The sequence below is a fragment of the Aegilops tauschii genome, chromosome 7 (assembly GCF_002575655.3).
Source record: "Aegilops tauschii subsp. strangulata cultivar AL8/78 chromosome 7, Aet v6.0, whole genome shotgun sequence".
NCBI lineage: Eukaryota > Viridiplantae > Streptophyta > Magnoliopsida > Poales > Poaceae > Aegilops > Aegilops tauschii.
Window position 1 is genome coordinate 513,013,184 of NC_053041.3, and position 21,860 is coordinate 513,035,043.

Here is a 21,860-nt window from a genome sequence, read left to right on the forward strand (position 1 = left end):
GAGCCTTCAAAGGAAAGACATGGAACATTTAACATCCGCTGCGGCCTCACTTTCTTTTACTCCTAAGCATAGGATTGAGGCAAAGCAAACTGTCTATGGCAACGATGCGACCCATCTAGTGAGTGTTAGAATTTCACTAGTTTGATTCATGTATTATGCAATTTGTGTCATTCAAATAACTTGGGTCAAATTTTACTAGTTTCCAACCCTCAGGTTTAGGCGTACATTCTTACACATTATATTTCTTCTATTCCCTTCTTTTTTAGAATCTGTGAATCAAGGAGGCCCCTCACGCAAATTTTAAAGGAGTTGAATCTTTAAGGTTTTTTTATGTCATTCGATTCACGTTAATGGGACAATTAGGATTTTGTTGGAAGATTCCTTTGCCATATTTTGGAAAAAAAAAATCCAACCACTAAAACCTCTTGTTACAATTCGTTTCTTCTTCATGTAGTGTCAAACACTCTTTGGTTGCAACTTCATGTAATTTTATAATCATATTGGATTGAATAGAACATGACACTCCAATGCGACATATTTCCAATATGTTTTGAAAATCGCAACAATCAAATAGGCCATGTTGTGGAGAGAATATCCCAAGGAAACAAAAAAAATCGGTGGAAATTAGTAAACGAATCAAGTGAAAATGTTTCAAAAAATTAAAATTCAATTTCAAGTGGGAGCTAGCTCCCATGTGGAATTGAATTTGAAACATTAAATTTCACATTTTTGTACAATGTCACCTCTCCATCATACTGTATTTTTTTCCAGAAATTTTGAAACATGATTTTCACTTGGTTTTCTGATCGAAACTTGTTTCCACCGGATACTTTCTCCAACTGTGATCGCTTTTTTCTCACGGTAAATTGAAAATCAGAACAATTTTCCATTATTTCTTCTGCAGTCCATCCTACTACAAATAGTTCAGACCTCCTTTGGTTCAAAGGAAAAGTAGAAGAAGCACATACGTATAAGAATAGGAATTTTTCCTATGGTGGCATTATTAAAGGCTCGTTTGATTCAAAGGATTTTCATAGAAATTTTGTAGGACTATAATCCTTAGGATTTTTTCCAATGTAGGTTTTTTAATTCATAGGATTGAATCCTATAGGAATTTTTCCTAAGAATTTCTTTGTACTACTTTCCATATATATTTTTAGCATCCACGCTTTGAAAGAATCCTTTGTTTTTCCTACGATGCAATCAAACAACCCAAAATCCTGTAGGGTTGAGATGACCATGACATTCGAACCCTGTGTTTTTCCTATTCCGTGTTCTTAGAATGTTGCGAATCAAAGAGGCACCAAGCTTTTGGTTCAAAGGAATGTTGCAAAGGAAAATATAGAAAACAAATCTTTGTTCCTGGTTTTAGAGGGGAAAAACACAGAAAATTTACAATCCACTTGAACCTCTTTCCAAATTCTTACACACGAAGAACGAGACTGAGATCCTTCATGGCATAAGAACATGCTATAAGTACACAAGAATTCCTGTGTTTTTTCTATTCCCATCAGCCAAACAACCAAGCCTGCAAAATTCCTACGTTTTCCAATCTTCTTTTTTACGCATGCATTTCTATCTAATTCCTGCGCTTTTTTAGAATCCAATTCCTGCGCGTTTTTACTTTTTAGAATCATGTGACCAAAGGAGGCCTTGGTGTTTCTCTTCAAATCTTCTGCTATTATCTCGCTATATCCCTATGGTTCCTCTATGTCTATGAGATAGATATAGATACAGTAGTACATGACGCAACATGTGTTTTGCTGTTTTGTTTCTTTCCTTCTCGAATGGACACATGCAGTACTAGGACTGAACATTGACCATTGGATTTCATACGGCGTACTGTACTACTAAATTTGATGGGACAGGCGGAGGTTTTGTACACTGGCAACAAGCATAAAGAAAACATCCCAAATGGAAAGTCGATATGAAATAGCGAGGCGAGCACATCTCAGGTAACAACAGATTTCCAATTTCCCCAGTCATTAACAACAAATTTCCAATTTCCCCAGTCATTAATCACATTTCACATGTTTGCAATGCTAGCAAATACACTAACAACTCAGCCTGAGAAGCTGAAAAACTAGAACACTGACCTCAATTAACCACACAAAATGTGGCTCCATCGCCTGAGAAGAGATGTACTTGGTCGCCATATTCTGCTGATCTTGCACAACAAAATCACAATGAGAGCCCAAGAGGAGCACTCCATGAATGAATCAACTTGCCAAAACCTACTTTTGTCTAGAGGATGGATGTTAGGAGCAAGAACACCAAGAAAAAAGTTAACGATCGATCCATCAGATGCCGCCTCCCTGGTGGCCTCCCCACGGGTACTGGGGTGAGCGGTGGTCAGGGTAGCCCGCGCCCATGGCCATGGCCTGGGAGATCGCCAGTGGCTGCTGCGCTTGCACTTCTTGCGGGACCGAGGCGTCGGGGGCGGCGGAGAGGTCGGGCTTGACGTCGGCGTCGGCGGCGTCCTGGAGGGGCAGGCGCTCGTAGACGGCGTTGGCGAAGGTGGCGGCGAAGAGGGTGACGGGCCCGGCGGCGACGAGCGGCCCCACGACGCACCCGCCGAGGACCTGGCCCTGCCCGGCGGAGAGCATGACGGCGAGTCCCGACGCCTCGGACGGCGCCGGGGGCGGGAGCACGGTCCCGGTCATGGAGAGGAGCTCGAAGCGGCCCGGGAGGGGCGCCGCCGAGGCCGCGCCGCGCACGACGACGTCCACGACGGAGCCGGACGCGCCCAGCACGCAGACGCCCCGGCCGCGGCGGCGCGCGTACTCGGCGACGCAGGCCGCGACGTCGGCGCCGGGGGCCACCTCCAGGATGTGCGAGTGGAGCGCGTCGGGGCTGTCGCGGGTGATGATTATCGGCGGCTTGGGCTTGTTCTTGGACCCCATCGGCCGCCCCCGCGGCCTCCGCAGCGGCACGATGGCCCCCGCCGCCGCGCCCATCTGCCCCTCACCCTGGCCCTGGCCCTGCTGCTGCTGCTTGCTCTCCGGCGAGGCGGCCGGGCCGGCCACCGCTGGAGCCGGCGCCGGCATGGTCACCGCCGGCAGCTGCAGCTGCTGGTGCTGGTGCTGGAGCGGCATCTGCTGCATCTGCTGCGGCTGCGGCGGGAAGTCCATTGGCCCTTGCCACCACTTGCTGCTGCCGGTGGCCATGCACGTAGCCTCCCCGCAATCCGCCACACTGGCTGGCTCCACAGTAGGATCCCACGCCCCCTTTGGCTCTCTTCCCCCTGACCCGCTGTCCTCCTGCCTCCCCTCTCTCTCGAGATCTCGAAGTCGGAGACTGGGAGAAACTGAGCGCTTTCGCAAAGCCTTGCCCCCCTCGCTCGCCCAGTTGTACTGCCAAAAGTCAAGAGAGAGAACACAAGGGGCCAGGAGGGGGGTCATATGGGAGGAGCGGAGCGGCTCTTGAATCCTGACGGGACGGCGAGAAGGCGCGGCATGTGCGCGGTGTGGTGGCGACGCCGGTACGTGTCGCGGCGCAGTGCGGGCCGAACCGTCTCGTCCGCGACCAGTATGTCTGTAACGCTCGCCTCATCATCGTGCCGTCTCTGTCCAATGGTTTTCCGCGCCGTTTTCCGTTCTCCCTCTTATAAAAAAATGTTCTTCATACCACGTGACACATGTGATAAGCAATCCAAACTATTTATGAAAAAAAATGTTCTTCATGTTTTCATTAAAAAAAGTGTTCTTCATGTTTTTACAAAAATGTTCTTTCATCGTGTCAAAAACAAAAATGTTCTTTTCTTTTACGAAAAGAGCCGGATTCTTCGTCTTACATGAAACGTTCTTCGTTTACCATCGAGGTGAAACCGTACGCCCTGTCGTCTGCCCACTTTTTAGCGCGGTTTTCGGTTCTCTCCTCACTGCGGAAGTGAAACCGGACGGACGCCTGGCCCGGGTTTTCAGCGCCATTTTCAATTTTCATTCTCACCGTGGAAGTGAAAACTGACGCCCGGTCCTCTGCCGGGTTTTCCGTGCCATTTTCAGTTCTTCTTCTCGCTGCGGAAGTGAAACCGGACGGACACCCTGGTCCTCCACAGGGTTTTCAGCACCATTTTCAGTTTTCATTCTCACTGTGGAAGTGAAACTGACACCCGGCCCTCTGCCGGGTTTTCCGTGCCACTTTCAATTCTCCTTCAAACCGTGGAAGTGAAACCTCACGCCCGGTCCTCGCCAGGGTTTTCCGCACCATTTTTAGTTCCCCTTCTCATCGTGGAAATGAAAACTGACGCCCGGTCCTCTGCAGGATTTCCCGTGCCATTTCCAGCTCTCCTTCTCACCGCGGAAGTGAAACCTGATGCCTGGTCCTCTGCAGGGTTTTCCGTGCCATTTTCAGTTCTCCTTCTCACCGCGGAAGTGAAACCTGACGCCCGGTCCTCTGTAAGGTTTTTCGCCTCAGTTCTCATTCTCATCGCGGAAGTGAGAACTGACGCCCTATCCTCTGCAGGGTTTTACGTTCCATTTTTAATTCTCCTTTTCGCCGCGGAAGTGAAACCTGACGCCTGGTCCTCTGCAAGGTTTTACGCTTCAGTTCTCCTTCTCACCGCGGAAGTGAAACATGACATCCGGTCCTCTGCAAGGTTTTACGCTTCAGTTCTCCTTCTCACCGTGAAAGTGAAACCTGACACCCGATCCTTGCAAGGTTTTACGCTTCAGTTCCCATTCTAACTGCGGAAGTGAAACCTGACGCCCGATCCTCTGCAGGATTTCCCGTGCCATTTTTCCATTCTCCTTCTCACCGTGGAAGTGGAACCTGGCGCATGGTCCTCTGCAAGGTTTTCCACGGCGTTTTTAGTTCTCCTTTTGACCGCGGAAGTGAAACCGGACGCTCTCTCCTAGACTGCCAAAGAAACCATTTAGTCTCATCCAATAATTAATCGAAAGATCATTAAGATGAGAATAACTTGCCTTTTTCATTCATTAAGACAAAAGTTTTGGATAATGTCGTGGCCATAGTGGCCCGAGGACAAAAAATTTCTGTGTGTTTTTAGTTCTCCTACTCACCGCGGAAGTAAAATAGGGCACCCTCTCCGCATTTTCCGCATAATTTTAAGTTCCCCTTCTTACCATGGAAGTAACACTTGACGCATTATCCGCGACTACCAAAGAAACCATCACCGTCTCACCCAACGACTAACTGAAAGACCATAAATAGTGTTGCGGTAGTTATATTTAAACAAGTCAAAAAACTTACCTTTCATTCATGAAGACGAGAGTTTTAGATAATAATGCTGCCACAGTGAAAAGGTTGCGGTGGGCCTAGTGCATGTGCCGCCGAGAGACCAGCGACCAATCTGTAACTTTGCGACATCATCGTGTCATCTCAGTGTAGTGTTTTCCGCAACGTTTTCAATTTTTCTTCTCACCGCAAAAGTGAAACCAGACGGTCGCCCTGTCCTCGGGAACATTTTTCGAGGCGTTGTTAGTTCTCCTTCTTATCGCGAAAGTGAACCAGACGCTTGGTCCTCGGTAGCGTTTTTCGTGGCATTTTCAGTTCTTCTTCTCACTGCGGGAGTAAAATCAGACGCCCTGTCCTCTGCTGTCAAAGAACCCATTACGGTCCGATCCATCAACTAACTGAAACATCATACATAGTGTTACAATGGTGTTGCAAAAGTTAATTTTGAAGAAGGCACACAAAAAAACTTGCCTTTTTTTTTAACACAAAACTTGCCTTTTTTACTTATGAATTTGAGCGTTTTAGATAATATTGCAACCACAATGGCAAGGGCGCGATGCCCCTAGTGTCCCCGAACAATCAACGACCAGTAACATTTGCCTGATCATTGTGTCGTCTCCGCCCAGTCAGTTGTATAACCAGGCTCAAGCTATGCCCCAGGCCAACCCCTAGACCTACAATAGCTATAGTGGCTACAATGTGCCACAATATCTTCTGTATACAAAGGGTTCGACCCACACGCCCTAGGCCGCGGCCCAGGCAACCCAAGGTCTGGCTATGTCCCTGTTCGTGCACAATGTTTTCCGCGACGTTTCAGTTCTCCATCTCATCGTATAAGTGAAACCGGACGCCCTATCTTTGGCTGCCAAATAAACCATTTTTGGTATCATCCCATGACCCTCCGAAAAATCATACATACTATTGCAATTACAATGGTATGGCGAAACTTTTACTTAGACAAGGCATAAAACTTGCCTTCTCACCAATTAAGACGAAAGTTTTAGACAATAATGTGGCTACGGTAGAAAGTCTTGGTGCAATAGGGTAGCCTAACACCCCCGAATGGTGCGCTGTGGATCTGTAACGTTTGCACTAGTATCATGTCGTCTCCCCCAAGCGTTTCTCTCCAAAGCAAACTTTTCATAAATTCAAACAACATTTTCGTAGGCATCTTTCGATTGATCCGGGAGATCGAATTGATTTCTCTCCCATGCGTTTTTCCAGCATTTCTAATTCTCCTCACCACATAAATGAAATCAAACGCCTCGTACTCGGCTGCCATGGAAGTTGCTTTTGCTTTCATCCAGCGACTCACATGAAAGATCATACATACTACTACAGTGACATTCGTAGAACTTTTTAAACAAGGTTAAACACTTGCCATTTTTATTATTTAAGAAGGGATTTTCAGATAACACCATGCCCACAATGGTTACACAAAAAGTAAAAACACGCTGCACTCGCGGCATCAAGGAACCTGAGTGCTTCGCGCCAACAATACACCTCTATCCTCGCCTTGCCCTTGATTTTGTTGTTGATGACAATAGTCAATAAAGAGGCCACATTTGGAAGGTTCTAGTTTCGCTTGTTTCAAATCTCCCAAGAGATGAGCATCGCGATAACTTGGCTTTGACAGCCTATCCGCATCCCATTTAGGATAGTGTAAAATGAACAAAGGAGTACTACGTATTGGACTGATCGAAGAAGACGATAGGTCTGCTTGAAGAATACGACATTTCAACTGTAGACGATGCTAATCAACTGTACTTGGCCTTGCATTCATTTGAAACCTGAGGTCCTAAAATAGGATTATCCTGCTCGATAAGATATGCACTCGAGTGCAAGTGGTCCGTAGTCAACTCGTTAATCGAGATTATTGTTTATTCCGGCAGTTTGCATCCTACGCCATGACCCTCTTCACCGATCAGGTTGCTAGGTATGCACAGTTCCATCCGTTCTTAACATACAGAGTAATAGACTAATAGGTTAGCAGAACCGATAATGATCAACTCCTTCAACTTGCAGTTTAATCGGAAATATAGGTGATGGTTTTTATTCGCCGCATATACATTTGTTGTGGTCGTTTTCCCAAATCTTTACAATTCTGACGGAGTGCTTAGTCTAGTGACAATATAACTCTGAATAAAAATAGTTGTGTATATCAATTGATGCAGAGTCTGAGAAGTTGTTTTCTTTTTAAAGAACAATATATTATAGGACATTTCTAACCAAACCTCTAAAATTTAGCCTCTCTGATGTCTCGTCAAATCGTAACTCCTAAAAATTTAGGAGTTAAAAAAAGGGTTCCTAACAACACTCCTAAAATATAACTTTCTGTTTTTTTGTTTGCCAATTCTTCTATCTTTTGATTTATATATGTTAGAAGGGAGAGAGGGATTAGTGGAATAGTTTGTTGTATTGCTTGAGCCTCGTGGGCATATATATAGGAGTACAATGATTTACTTGGAGTACAAGACAAACCAGAACAAATCCTAGTCTATCTCGTCTTTCCTAATAATCACGATATTCAACATCCCCCTGCAATCACAACGGTAGCGACGCAGACGATGAGACTGGGGAAGAATCTGAAGGCAAGCCGACGGACACACACCCCCACAGTCGTAACGGTCGATGCATCGCGGAGTCGTGGCTGGAGTGGGAACCAACGAGGTTAGTCAAGCAAGGCGGTAGCCCTTTGTGTCGTTGTCGAGGTAGCCGAGAGCGTGGGTGGTGGAGCCGTGGTCGAGGTAGCCGTACGAAGAATGCCGTGGTCGATGTCGAGTCGGGGTGTCCGGTGTCGAGGAAGTCACCATGGAGCCGCGGGCGCAGGGGGGCGCCGAGTTAGCATGGGCGCAGTGGTGTCGAAGTAGTGGTGCGCCGGAAAGAAGATGTTGTTGACGACGCGTTGCGGCGGGTTTGCCAAGCCCGGGGACACATCGTAGACGAAGGTACGCACCGGTGTTGCCAGCACCGGGCATGCGTAGACGGACGAAGACGAAGTTGACGGATGATACGTCTCTGTCCTATCTACTTTTCCAAACACTTTTGCCCTTGTTTTGGATTCTAGCTTGCATGATTTGAATGGAACTAACCCGGACTGACGTTGTTTTTAGCAGAATTGCCATGGTGTTATTTTTGTGCAGAAATGAAAGTCTCGGAATGACCTGAAAATCAACGGAGATTATTTTTGGAATATGTTAAAAATACTGGAAGAAGAATCCACGTCAGGGGACCCACACCCTGTCCACGAGGGTGGGGGCGCGCCTACCCCCCTGGGCGCGCCCCCTGCCTCGTGGGCCCCCTGACGCTCCACCCACCTCAACTCCAACTCCATATATTCGTGTTCGGGGAGGAAAAAATATCAGAAAGAAGGATTCATCGCGTTTTACGATACGGAGCCGCCGTCAAGCCCTAAACTCTCTCGGGAGGGCTGATCTGGAGTCCGTTCGGGGCTCCGGAGAGGGAAATCCGTCGCCATCGTCATCATCAACCTTCCTCCATCACCAATTTCATGATGCTCACCACCGTGCGTGAGTAATTCCATCGTAGGCTTACTAGACGGTGATGGGTTGGATGAGATTTATCATGTAATCGAGTTAGTTTTGTTAGGGTTTGATCCCTAGTATCCACTATGTTCTGAGATTGATGTTGCTATGACTTTGCTATGCTTAATGCTTGTCACTAGGGCCCGAGTGCAATGATTTCAGATCTGAACCTATTATATTTTCATAAATATATGTGAGTTCTTGATCCTATCTTGCAAGTCTATAGTCACCTATTATGTGTTATGATCCGTTAACCCTGAAGTGACAATAATCGGGATACTTACCGGTGATGACCGTAGTTTGAGGAGTTCATGTATTCACTATGTGTTAATGCTTTGGTCCGGTACTCTATTAAAAGGAGGCCTTAATATCCCTTAGTTTCCAATAGGACCCCGCTGCCACGGGAGGGTAGGACAAAAGATGTCATGCAAGTTCTTTTTCGTAAGCACGTATGACTATATTCGGAATACATGCCTACATTACATTGATGAACTGGAGCTAGTTCTGTGTCACCCTAGGTTATAACTATTGCATGATTGATCGCATCTGACATAATTCTCCAGCACCAATCCAATGCCTATGAGCTTTTCATATATTATTCTTCGCTTATTTACTTTTCCGTTGCTACTGTTACAATCACTATAAAACCAAAACTGCTACCGTTACTTTTGCCACCGTTACCACTACTATCATATTACTTTGCTACTAAATACTTTGCTGTAGGTATTAAGTTTCCAGGTGTGGTTGAATTGACAACTCAGTTGCTAATACTTGAGAATATTCTTTGGCTCCCCTTGTGTCGAATCAATAAATTTGGGTTGAATACTCTACCCTCGAAAAATGTTGTGATCCCCTATACTTGTGGGTTATCGAGACTATTTTCTGGCGCCGTTGCCAGGGAGCATAGCTCTATTCTTTGAGTCACTTGGGATTTATATCTGCTTATCACTATGAAAAACTTGAAAGATCAAAGAACCAAGATTTTTCCCTCAACTACGAGGGGAGCTAAGGAACTGCCATCTAGCTCTGCACTTGATTCACCTTCTGTTTTGAGTAAACTTGCGACACCTACACATGCTATTGATTCTGATAGGTCGCATGTTATTGATGATGCCACTTCTTCTTTGCATGATACTTATGATGAAACTACTTCTATGCTTGATAATACTGTGCCACTAGGTGAATTTCTTGATGAACAACTTGCTAGGGCTAGAGAGAATGAAATTACTGAAACTGATAATATTGATGAAAGTGATGATGAAGATTCTCCCCCTAGATATGAATTGCCTGTTGTGCCTGAGGGTTATGTTATGGATGAAGAAACTGTTAGAGACTTCTTAGCTTGCAATGATAGATCTGATCTTAAGAAATTATTAGCCAAGCTTAAAGAAAAGTCTTTGAATGCTAGAATGAAATATGACCCTGCCTTTGCTACTTCACCTATCTTTATTACTGATAAGGATTATGATTTCTCTGTTGATCCTGAGTTAATTACTTTGGTTGAATCTGATCCTTTCTATGGCTATGAATCTGAAACTGTTGTGGCACATCTTACTAAATTAAATGATATAGCCACCCTGTTCACTAATGATGAGAGAACTCTCTATTACTTTATCTTTAAGTAATTTTCGTTCTCATTAAAGGGTGATGCTAAAACATGGTTTAATTCTCTTGATCCTGGTTGTGTGCGTAGTCCCCAGGATATGATTTATTACTTCTCTGCTAAATATTTCCCTGCTCATAAGAAACAAGATGCTTTAAGGGAAATATATAATTTTGTGCAAATTGAAGCAGAGAGTCTCCCACAAGCTTGGGGGAGGCTCCTCCGATTACTTAATGCTTTGCCTGATCATCCTCTTAAGAAAAATGAAATACTTGATATCTTTTATAATGGACTAACCGATGCTTCCAGAGACTACCTGGATAGTTGTGCTGGTTGTGTTTTCAGGGAAAGAACTGTTGATCAAGCTGAATTGCTATTGAATAATATGTTGACTAATGAAAATAATTGGACACTTCCTAAACCAACTCCTAAGCCAACTCCGAAGAAAAGGGGTATTCTATTTCTCAGTCCTGAAGATATGCAAGAGGCAAAGAAATCTATGAAAGAAAAAGGTATTAAAGCTGAAGATGTCAGGAATTTACCACCTATTGAAGAGATACATGGTCTTGATAACCCGGCACAGGTAGTAAAGGTAAATTCTCTCTATAGATATGATAAAGCTGAAATCCCGCCTATTAAGTTTGCTAGCCAATGCTTAGATGAGTTTGATAATTTTATGGTTAAACAAGAAGACTTCAATGCTTATGTTGGGAGACAATTGAAACATAATGCTTATATGATTGAACACTTGAGCGATTATATGGCTAGTGTTAAGGGTGAACTTAAACTTATTAGTAAACATGCTTCTATGGTTACCACTCAAGTAGAACAAGTACTTAAAGCTCAAAATGATTTGCTCAATGAATCAAATAATAAGAATGATAATGCTGTTAGAGTTATAACTAGAGGAGGTAAAATGACTCAGGAACCTTTGTATCCTGAAGGCCACCCTAAGAGAACCGAGCAAGATTCTCAGAGAATTAATGTTGATGCACCTAGTTCTTCTAAGAAGAAGAAAAAGAAAAATGATAGGACTTTGCATCCTTCTAGTGAACCTGTTGTTGACACACCTGAGAATCCCAATGATATTTCTATTTTTGATGCTGAAACACAGTCTGGTAATGAACATGAACCTAGTGATAATGTTAATAATGATGTTCATGTTGATGCTCAACCCAGTAATGACAATGATGTAGAGATTGAACCTGCTGTTGATCTTGATAACCCAAAGAATCAACGTTATGATAAGAGAGACTTTGTTGCTAGGAAGCATGGTAAAGAAAGAGAACCATGGGATCAGAAGCCCATGCCTTTTCCTCCTAAACCATCCAAGAAAAAGGATGATGAGGATTTTGAGCGCTTTGCTAAGATGATTAGACCTATCTTTTTTCATATGCGTTTGACTGATATGCTTAAAATGAACCCTTTTATGCTAAGTACATGAAGGATATTGTTACTAATAAAAGAAAGATACCGGAAGCCGAAATTTCCAACATGCTTGCTAATTATACTTTTATGGGTGGAATACCAAAGAAACTTGGAGATCCAGGAGTACCAACTATACCATGCTCCATTAAAAGAAACTATGTTAAAACTGCTTTATGTGATCTTGGAGCCGGTGTTAGTTTTATGCCTCTCTCTTTATATCGTAGACTTGATTTGAATAAGTTGACACCCACTGAAATATCTTTGCAAATGGCTGATAAATCAACTGGTATACCTGTCGGTATTTGTGAGGATGTGCCTGTTGTGGTTGCAAACGTTACTATTTTAATGGACTTTGTTATTCTTGATATTCCCGAGGACGATAGTATGTCCATTATTCTTGGAAAACCCTTCTTGAATACTGCAGGGGCTGTTATTGATTGCAACAAAGGCAATGTCACTTTTCATGTTAATGGTAATGAGCATACGGTACACTTTCCGAGGAAACAACCTCAAGTCGACAGTATCAATTCTATTGAAAAATTCCAACTATTACTATTGGAGGTTTTGAATTTCCTCTTCCTACTGTCAAGAAGAAATATGATATTCTTATTGTTGGGGACATGCATATCCCCGTTGAGGTAACCTAGTGTTATTTGAAAATTCTCCGGTTTCATGTTATTCGAAATGAGTTTGTTAACAAGACCTGATCAACCTTGTTAGTGGATTCCTTTTGATGAGCATGAGATGGATGAATTTAGAAAACACAACTCTCTGTACCCTCTTTTTACTTTCTGTTATTTATATTAAATAAAGGCAAAATAGTATTTTCTGTCTATTTTCTGAATTATCCATGCAATAAAAAATACCCCGAAAATAAAAGTTCTCCAAATGCCCTGAAAATTTAGTATGATTTTTTGAGAATATCTGGCACTGAGAACACATCAGGGGGAGCCAGCACCTGGCCACAAGGGTCCAGGGCGCGCCCACCCCCTGGGCGCGCCCCCTGCCTCGTGGGCCCCTGGTGGCCCCCCTCCACTTATTCCAGCCACCACACACTCCTTCTTCCTCCCAAAAAAATCACCAACCAGCTCAAACCCGTGTTCTAGCTCATCTTGCTGCCATTTTCGATCTCCTTGCTCAAAGCTCCATTCACAAAACTTCTTTGGGGGATTGTTCTTTGGTATGCGACTCCTCCAATGGTCCAATTAGTTTTTGTTCTAGTGCTTTATTTGTTGCAAATTTTTGCTGCTTAGGTGACCCTATTCTTGAGCTTGCATGTCAAATTTATGTGGTCAAAAGTAGTTTTAATGCATGATATAGCCTCTAGGCACTTGTAGGAGTAGTTGCTATCAATCTTGTTGAGTTTGTTTCACTTTTATTTTAAGTTACTAAAAATTTCAGATTTTTTTTTCAGAGGAAGAAATATGTTTAGGAAAATGTACCAAGGTGGTTCCTCAAGGAAGCAAGGACCTAGGCCCGCAATACGCGAGCCGGACAATGAACTACCAAGGGATGCTCAAGTGCGGCCTTGTGAATGGCCGTCAGAGGACTTCATGGTTTGAGCAGGAATCAAGGAGGAATTTGACGCATATGTGCGTAACGCTGATCTGGAGAGCTTCGAGGCAGATAAGTGCCGTCAGTACTACTACCTCACTGATTCCTTTGTGAGAAGGTTTGAATTTACATCATCACACAATTCTCAAACTGTCCTGTTTGATCTTATGATAAATCTTATACCATGGACTTAGAAGATTTTAATACTGCTTGTAAACTCCCACAGTGGGGTATTGTTAGTGAACCTCGTAAATCTGAATATAAGGATTTTCTTGCTAGTATCACTGTGGGGGAATCTAGGGAAATCACGCAAGCTACCAGAGGGAGCATTCATTTTCCTGCTATACATTATTTTGCTCTCTTTATAGGTAGATGCATTAATGGTAAGGATGAGGCATGTCACATGTGTGTTCCAGATCTTAGTGTTCCCAAGAGTGCTGTATTAGGAGATAGACAATATAACTTGGGGGCCATTGTTGCACGTAGGTTGCATAATAACAAAATTAATGGAGATTTCTTTGGTGGGATTTATGCAACCCGTTTAGCTGATTTTCTTGAGATACCCATACGTGGATATGATATTGAGTTGCCTTCTGCTTATTTAGATTATAATGCTATGGTTCGTAATCAATTTTTTGAGAGGAACAATCAGTCCCTCCAGTACCGACTAATCTTTGACAGACGACGCACCTATCACGTCGCTCTCCCTGCTCCTGCTTTTTTTGACTTTCAGGCAAAAAGGAGATATGTTATAACCAGGGAGGAGGCGGACGAGTACGAGAGGAGGGCGGAGGCAGCCCGCCTCCAGGCTGCAGCTCTTCAGGCAGTAGCTGATGCATCTCAGTACGACCCCAGCTTCAACTTCGGATATCCACCAGGCCACCCATGGGCATAGACCAACTTAGGCCAAAAGCCTAAGCTTTGGGGAGTACGTATTTCTCACTGACATTACATTCATGTTCACACACTCATGCCAGTTGTCGGTGCTCGTACTTTTTCACTATATCATCCATGCTAGTTTAAATTTCTTTTTAAGCTTTCTTCTTGTGTGTCTGAAAAACCTTAAGGAAAACCAAAAAAAATTAGTTGTAGCTTTTAGCTAGTTTACTTTCCATGCCTGTAGTAGTAGTAACTAAAAAGAAAACCCAAAAAGATTTCTCGTTCTTCTTTTGCTTGTTGGGAGCTTTCCTGTGTAAATAGTTTTATTTCTTTTCTTTGGGGGGTCGAGAGGAGAAGACCATGATGAAAATGTTAAAATGGCTCTCATATGCATTATTGTTGATCTAACAAAGAGCCCATATTACCTTGTCTTCTCCCTTGAATTGAATGCTTGCAGATTCCAGCTTAGTCCAATGCACGTGCACTATTATTATTATCCACACTATTCGGTTGTGCAAGTGAAAGGCAATAATGACGACATACGATGAACTGATTGAGATGAGGAAAGCTGGTATGAACTTGACCTCTCTTGTTTTTGTAAATATGATTAGTTCATCGTTCCTGATTCAGCCTATTATGAATGAAACATGTTTGCAATGACAATTAGAGATTATAGTTGCTTATGCCATGCTTAATTAGCTAGGAGTTTATAATGGTTTACCTTGCATGCCAACATGCTATTAAAATGGTTTTGATGTGGTATGATGGGGTGGTATCCTCCTTTGAACGATTCGTGTGGCTTGACTTGGCACATGTTCACGCATGTAGTTGAAACAAAATCAACATAGCCTCTACGATATTTATGTTCATGGTGCATTATATCCTACTCATGATTGCATTCGGTGTTGATTAATTTTAATGCATGTTCATGACTGTTGTCGCTCTCTAGCTGGTCGCTTCCCAGTCTCTTTCTAGCCTTCACTTGTACTAAGCGGGAATACTGTTTGTGCATCCAATTCCATAAAACCCTGAAGTTATTCCATACGAGTCCACCATACCTTCCTATATACGGTATCTACCTGCCGTTCCAAGTAAATTTGTATGTGCCAAACTCTAAACCTTCAAATAAACATTCTGTTTTGTATGCTCGAATAGCTCATGTATCAACTAGGGCTGTCTGTATCCTCCATGCTAGGCGGGTTACTCTCAAGAGGAGTGGACTCCGCTCCTCACTCACGAGAAAATGGCTGGTCACCAGGATGCCCAGTCCCATGCTCAAATCAAATCAAAATAATTGCAAACAAAACCCCCCCAGGATTGTTGTTAGTTGGAGGCACCCGTTGTTTCGGGCAAGCCATGGATTGATGCTTGTTGGTGGTGGGGGAGTATAAACTTTACCATTCTTCTTGGGAACCGCCTATAATGTGTGTAGCATGGAAGATATCGAGATCTCTCGGTTGTTATGTTGACAATGAAAGTATACCGCTCAAAATATTATTCATCTCTATTTCAAAACCGAGCTCTGGCACCTCTACAAATCCCTGCTTCCCTCTGCGAAGGGCTTATCCATTTACTTTTATGTTGAGTCATCATCCTCTTACTAAAAAGCACCCGTTGGAGAGCACCGCTGTCATTTGCATGTATTATCGTTAGTTTACATAGAGTATGACTTGACTGGATCTCTTTTACCATGAATTACAATGTCTAGTCAGTCCTTGATCTTTAAAGGTGCTCTGCATTTATGTTTTGCGGTCTCAGAAAGGGCTAGAGAGATACCATCTTGTTATATCATATTATGATTGTTTTGAGAAAGTGTTGTCATCCGAGATTTATTATTATTGCTCGCTAGTTGATTATGCCATTGATATGAGTAAACATGAGACCTAAATGTTATTGTGAATATGGTTAGTTCATAATCTTTGCTGAAAACTTGAATGTTGGCTTTACATATTTACAACAAGAGCAAACAGAGTTTGTAAAAGTTTTTCTTTATCACTTTCAGTTTATCAACTGAATTGCTTGAGGACAAGCAAAGGTTTAAGCTTGGGGGAGTTGATACGTCTCTGTCGTATCTACTTTCCCAAACACTTTTGCCCTTGTTTTGGATTCTAGCTTGCATGATTTGAATGGAACTAACCCGGACTGACGTTGTTTTTAGCAGAATTGCCATGGTGTTATTTTTGTGCAGAAATGAAAGTCTCGGAATGACCTGAAAATCAACGGAGATTATTTTTGGAATATGTTAAAAATACTGGAAGAAGAATCCACGTCAGGGGACCCACACCCTGGCCACGAGGGGGGGGGCGCCTACCCCCCTGGGCGCGCCCCTGCCTCGTGGGCCCCCTGACGCTCCACCCACCTCAACTCCAACTCCATATATTCGTGTTCGGGGAGAAAAAAATATCAGAAAGAAGGATTCATCGCGTTTTACGATACGGAGCCGCCGTCAAGCCCTAAACTCTCTCGGGAGGGCTGATCTGGAGTCCGTTCGGGGCTCCGGAGAGGGGAATCCGTCGCCATCGTCATCATCAACCTTCCTCCATCACCAATTTCATGATGCTCACTGCCGTGCGTGAGTAATTCCATCGTAGGCTTACTAGACGGTGATGGGTTGGATGAGATTTATCATGTAATCGAGTTAGTTTTGTTAGGGTTTGATCCCTAGTATCCACTATGTTCTGAGATTGATGTTGCTATGACTTTGCTATGCTTAATGCTTGTCACTAGGGCCCGAGTGCAATGATTTCAGATCTGAACCTATTATATTTTCATAAATATATGTGAGTTCTTGATCCTATCTTGCAAGTCTATAGTCACCTATTATGTGTTATGATCCGTTAACCCTGAAGTGACAATAATCGGGATACTTACCGGTGATGACCGTAGTTTGAGGAGTTCATGTATTCACTATGTGTTAATGCTTTGGTCCGGTACTCTATTAAAAGGAGGCCTTAATGTCCCTTAGTTTCCAATAGGACCCCGCTGCCACGGGAGGGTAGGACAAAAGATGTCATGCAAGTTCTTTTTCTTAAGCACGTATGACTATATTCGGAATACATGCCTACATTACATTGATGAACTGGAGCTAGTTCTGTGTCACCCTAGGTTATAACTATTGCATGATTGATCGCATCCGACATAATTCTCCATCACCGATCCAATGCCTACGAGCTTTTCATACATTGTTCTTCGCTTATTTACTTTTCCGTTGCTACTGTTACAATCACTATAAAACCAAAACGGCTACCGTTACTTTTGCCACCGTTACCACTACTATCATATTACTTTGCTACTAAATACTTTGCTGCTGATATTAAGTTTCCAGGTGTGGTTGAATTGACAACTCAACTGCTAATACTTGAGAATATTCTTTGGCTTCCCTTGTGTCGAATCAATAAATTTGGGTTGAATACTCTACCCTCGAAATCAGCCGGGAGAAGAACCACGGGGCGGCGGCGCTATGGCCTGATGGGGCGACGCAATGGCAGCCCATTGCTCGATCGGTGGAGGGGCGCGCTGAACTCGGGATAGTCTTCACGGGGCCTGCGGAGGCGCGCGCAACCGACGGGCCAGGTCGGTCGCACGGCGTGGATGAGGTGGATCATGGCGGCGGGCGGGTGATCAATCCGATCGCGTGCGAGCTCGGGGATGCTGCTCGGTGGAGACGGGGTGGCGATGGAGTCCGAGATGAAGCTGGCGGCGATGGACGGCGTGGGACGACGTGCGAATGAGCGCATCAGCACCGGCACCCGGGCCACCTAAGTTGTGCCGGCGCCAGGGCAGCGAGGCCCGAGCGACCAATGAAGCAGTGGCGCCCGAGCTCAAGGCAGCCGACGGGCCTGACGCAGCCGGGGACGAGGCTGGCGAGGCAACCCGCAGGGCCGCCGTGCAGACGCGACGGAGGAGCGGGATGGTGACGGCCGACGCAGGGCGACGGGTGGGCCGGCACGCGGACGATGACCTTGAGGGACCGCCTGTCGCGCGAGGCCGCCGAGTCGGTGAAGTAGCCAGCCGGTCGCACCGGTGTCGGAGTGGAGGCGCGGGGTGTCGACAGTGGCGGCGGGCGATGCAAACCGATCAAGCAGAGATCGGAAAACCAAAAAGAAAATGCCGATCAAAACGACCGGCGGGAGAGCGAAAAAACCTGGAGTGAGGGCTCGGGAAAAAGACTCTCTAGGACAGCCGGCCAACACGGCCGGCGGACGAACCCTAGGTACGGGCGGCGCGGCCCCCGGCGGCGGTCATGGAGGCCGACCGCCCCGAGGGCGGTGCGCAAGTGTGGAAGCGGCGGCGGCTAGGGTTTAGGATTGACTTGCGATAGATACCATGTTAGAAGGGACAGAGGGATGAGTGGAATAGGTTGTTGTATTGCTTGAGCCTCGTGGGCATATATATAGGAGTACAATGATCTATTTGGAGTACAGGACAAGCCAGAACAAATCCTAGTCTATCTCGTCTTTCCTAATAATCACGATACTCAACAATATACTCCATTTCAAGTAGATAGTGCACACATATTAAATTAAAACTTGGTAATGAAGGTCCACACAATTCACAAAAAATAAATCTGAGATTACAAATTTAACTATTCAAATTCAAACACACAAAAGTGTCCAAATGAATTAATAATCCAAATAAAAGCACAACAATCAAGTGCTATGAAGTGCCCACAAGTGCTCAACAAGATTATCTTGGAGTTGTGTATGAACTTGTCGGTTCTCGATAGTTCGACATGCTGTAGGTATCTATCTATCATGTTTGCATTGTGTTCTGGCTTGACATGATACCCATTGGAGATGTACCGAAAGTTCTCTGAAATGCCTCTCTCATTCTCAATGGTTATGTTGTTCAAGATGACGCAACAAGTTATGATCTGTCATAGGACAAGTGGCTCAACAGGGCCACGAAAAATCGCAAAGTGCTTTTGAAGTACAAGGAAAGCTCTCTCAACATCCTTTCTTGCTGACTCTTGACATGTTGCACGGTGGATCCCTTGTTCCCTTGAGGACGTTGGATTGTCATCACAAATGTGGCCCATTGCTTGCTCTCATAAAAGTGGTTGTAAACCCCAAGTGTAAGGGTGAAGTAACATATAAAAAAGTATATCCCTCAATAGAGAACTAAGGTTTATCGAACCAGAAGGAGTTCTTTGAACAAACAAAGTCACTGGTACTTGCACACAAAACACAAAACAAACTTATCACCAACACGTCAAGAAGGTTGTCAAGCTTCTTGTCTTGTTAGTTACAAGATTAAACTGCATGGCATGGTAGGAATTGTTTGATACATAAAATAAAATAAATGGTACAACAAAGAAATGATATTTTGGTAGAGTTTTCAGTATGAGAAGATAGACCATAAAGAATGCTGGCATATAAAAAATGCCGGCATATAAAAAATGCCGGCATATCATAAAGAATGATCTTATGCCTATGTTCCATGATTTGTTCGAAGGCCACTTAAATTTATTTCACCTCAGTTTTGCAACGATAACGTTGTTGCCAAAGAAGGTGGAAGCGGTTCGCATTGAGCAGTTTAGACCGATATGTCTTCTCAATGTAAGCTTTAAGATCTTTACAAAGGTTGGCACGAATAGGTTGACACAGATAGCCCATTCGGTCATGCAACCAACTCAAACCGCGTTCATGCCAGGACGACAAATCCTAGAAGGGGTGGTAGTTCTACATGAAACATTGCACGAAATCCATTCGAAGAAACTAGATGGGGTTGTATTTAAAGTGGATTTTGAAAAGGCGTATGATAAGGTCAAATGGCCCTTCCTTCAACAAGCCTTACGTATGAAGGGGTTCCACGAAGCCTAGAGGTCTCAGGTGGATTCATTCATACAGAAAGGCAATGTCGGGATAAAAGTCAATGATGACACAAGTCATTATTTCCAGACACGTAAGGGGTTACGACAGGGAGATTCCATGTCTCCTGTGCGGATATGTTGGCAGTACTCATTAGTCGGGCTAAAGAGAGTGGCCAAGTAGGAGGTCTCGTTCCCCATCTTGTAGAGGGGGGTGTCTCCGTCCTACAATACGCGGATGATACTGTTATTTTCATGGAACACGATCTTGCAAAAGCTAGGAATATGAAGCTTATTCTATGCCTTTTTGAACAAATGTCTGGGCTAAAAATCAACTTCAACAAAAGCGAATTGTTCTGTTTTGGGAGAGCTAAAGAAGAACAAGACAATTACAGAAACTTGTTTGGTTGTGAAATGAGATCCTTACCTTTTAGTTATCTCAGGATCCCAATTCATCATAGACGATTAACAAACAAAGAATGGAAATGTATAGAAGATAGATTTGAAAAAAGATTAAGCTGCTGGAAGGGCAAGCTAATGTCTTACGGAGGACGGCTGGTGTTGATTAACTCGGTTTTGACGAGTTTGCCGATGTTCCTCCTATCTTTCTTTGAAGTACCGGTGGGGGTACGGAAAATATTAGACTTTTACAGATCCCGATTCTTCTGGCAAAGTGATGAGGCCAGGAAGAAATACAGATTGGCTAGATGGGATATCATGTGTAGACCAAAAGACCAGGGTGGGTTAGGGATCGAGAATTTAGAGGTAAAGAATAGATGTTTGCTTAGCAAATGGCTATACAGACTATCTACGGAAACCGAAGGCATGTGGATACAAATCTTGCAGAATAAATACTTAAATAATAAGACTTTGGCCCAGGTGAATGCAAGGCCAACTGACTCACCGTTTTGGAAAAGGGTTAATGAAGACAAAAGTAACTTTCTTCCAGTGTGTGAAGTTCCTAATTGGTAGTGGTACCTCTACTAGATTCTGGGAGGACACATGGCTAGGGGAGACGCCTCTGGCTTTACAATACCCTTCTCTATATAATATTGTGCAACGTAAGGAGGATTATGTCGCCACAGTATTAAATTCAGTACCACTTAATATCCAATTTAGGAGATCTCTTGTAGGGGAACGTTGGAATGCTTGGTTACACCTAGTCCATAGGTTGATGGATGTTCAACTTTCAGACCAGGCGGATAAAATTAGTTGGAAGTTAACCACAAATGGATTATTCTCTGTGAAATCCATGTATTTGGACTTAATTGACTCCGGGCCATTGTCGAGGTCTTTGCACATATGGAAGATTAAAGTTCCACTCCGCATCAAGATCTTTATGTGGCTCGTCCACAAAGAAGTCATATTGACCAAAGATAATTGGATGGAAAGGAATTGGGTTGGTAACCCCAGGTGCTGTTTTTGTGATCAAAACGAAACGATCAAACACCTCTTTCTCGAGTGTCCACTTGCAAAATTGTTATGGCGATCTATTCATATATCTTTTAACATCCAACCTCCAATGAGCATAAACACGTTATTTGGGACGTGGCTTAATGTAGACAATTGAACTATCATCCAAGTGTGATAAAGAAACCATCGTTTTATGCTACGTGGAAACAACACAATACATGTCTTGTCCATTTCTGTGATTGAAATATAGATCACCAGAAGATTAGAACCATGTTGGTGCAATATCTGCCTACCTATGTTTCGGAGATTGTTGACAGAAACATTTATGGACTAATTTGTTTGCTAGTGCATACAGAGGGAAATAGTCCATACAGAACCAAAGAGAATGGTGTCTCCGGTGCCAAGTTCGAGGAACTTCACCGAAGTATATCTA

General features: G+C 43.9%; 1 protein-coding gene across 1 annotated transcript; it reads right to left on the minus strand.

Moving 5' to 3' along the window:
• Nucleotides 1–1,966: 1,966 nt before the first annotated feature.
• Nucleotides 1,967–3,475, minus strand: LOC109736540 (uncharacterized). Its single transcript, XM_020295752.3, has one exon. It carries the CDS (start codon nt 3,399–3,401, stop codon nt 2,301–2,303), a length of 1,101 nt encoding a protein of 366 aa, XP_020151341.2. The 5' UTR covers nt 3,402–3,475; the 3' UTR covers nt 1,967–2,300.
• Nucleotides 3,476–21,860: the final 18,385 nt, after the last annotated feature.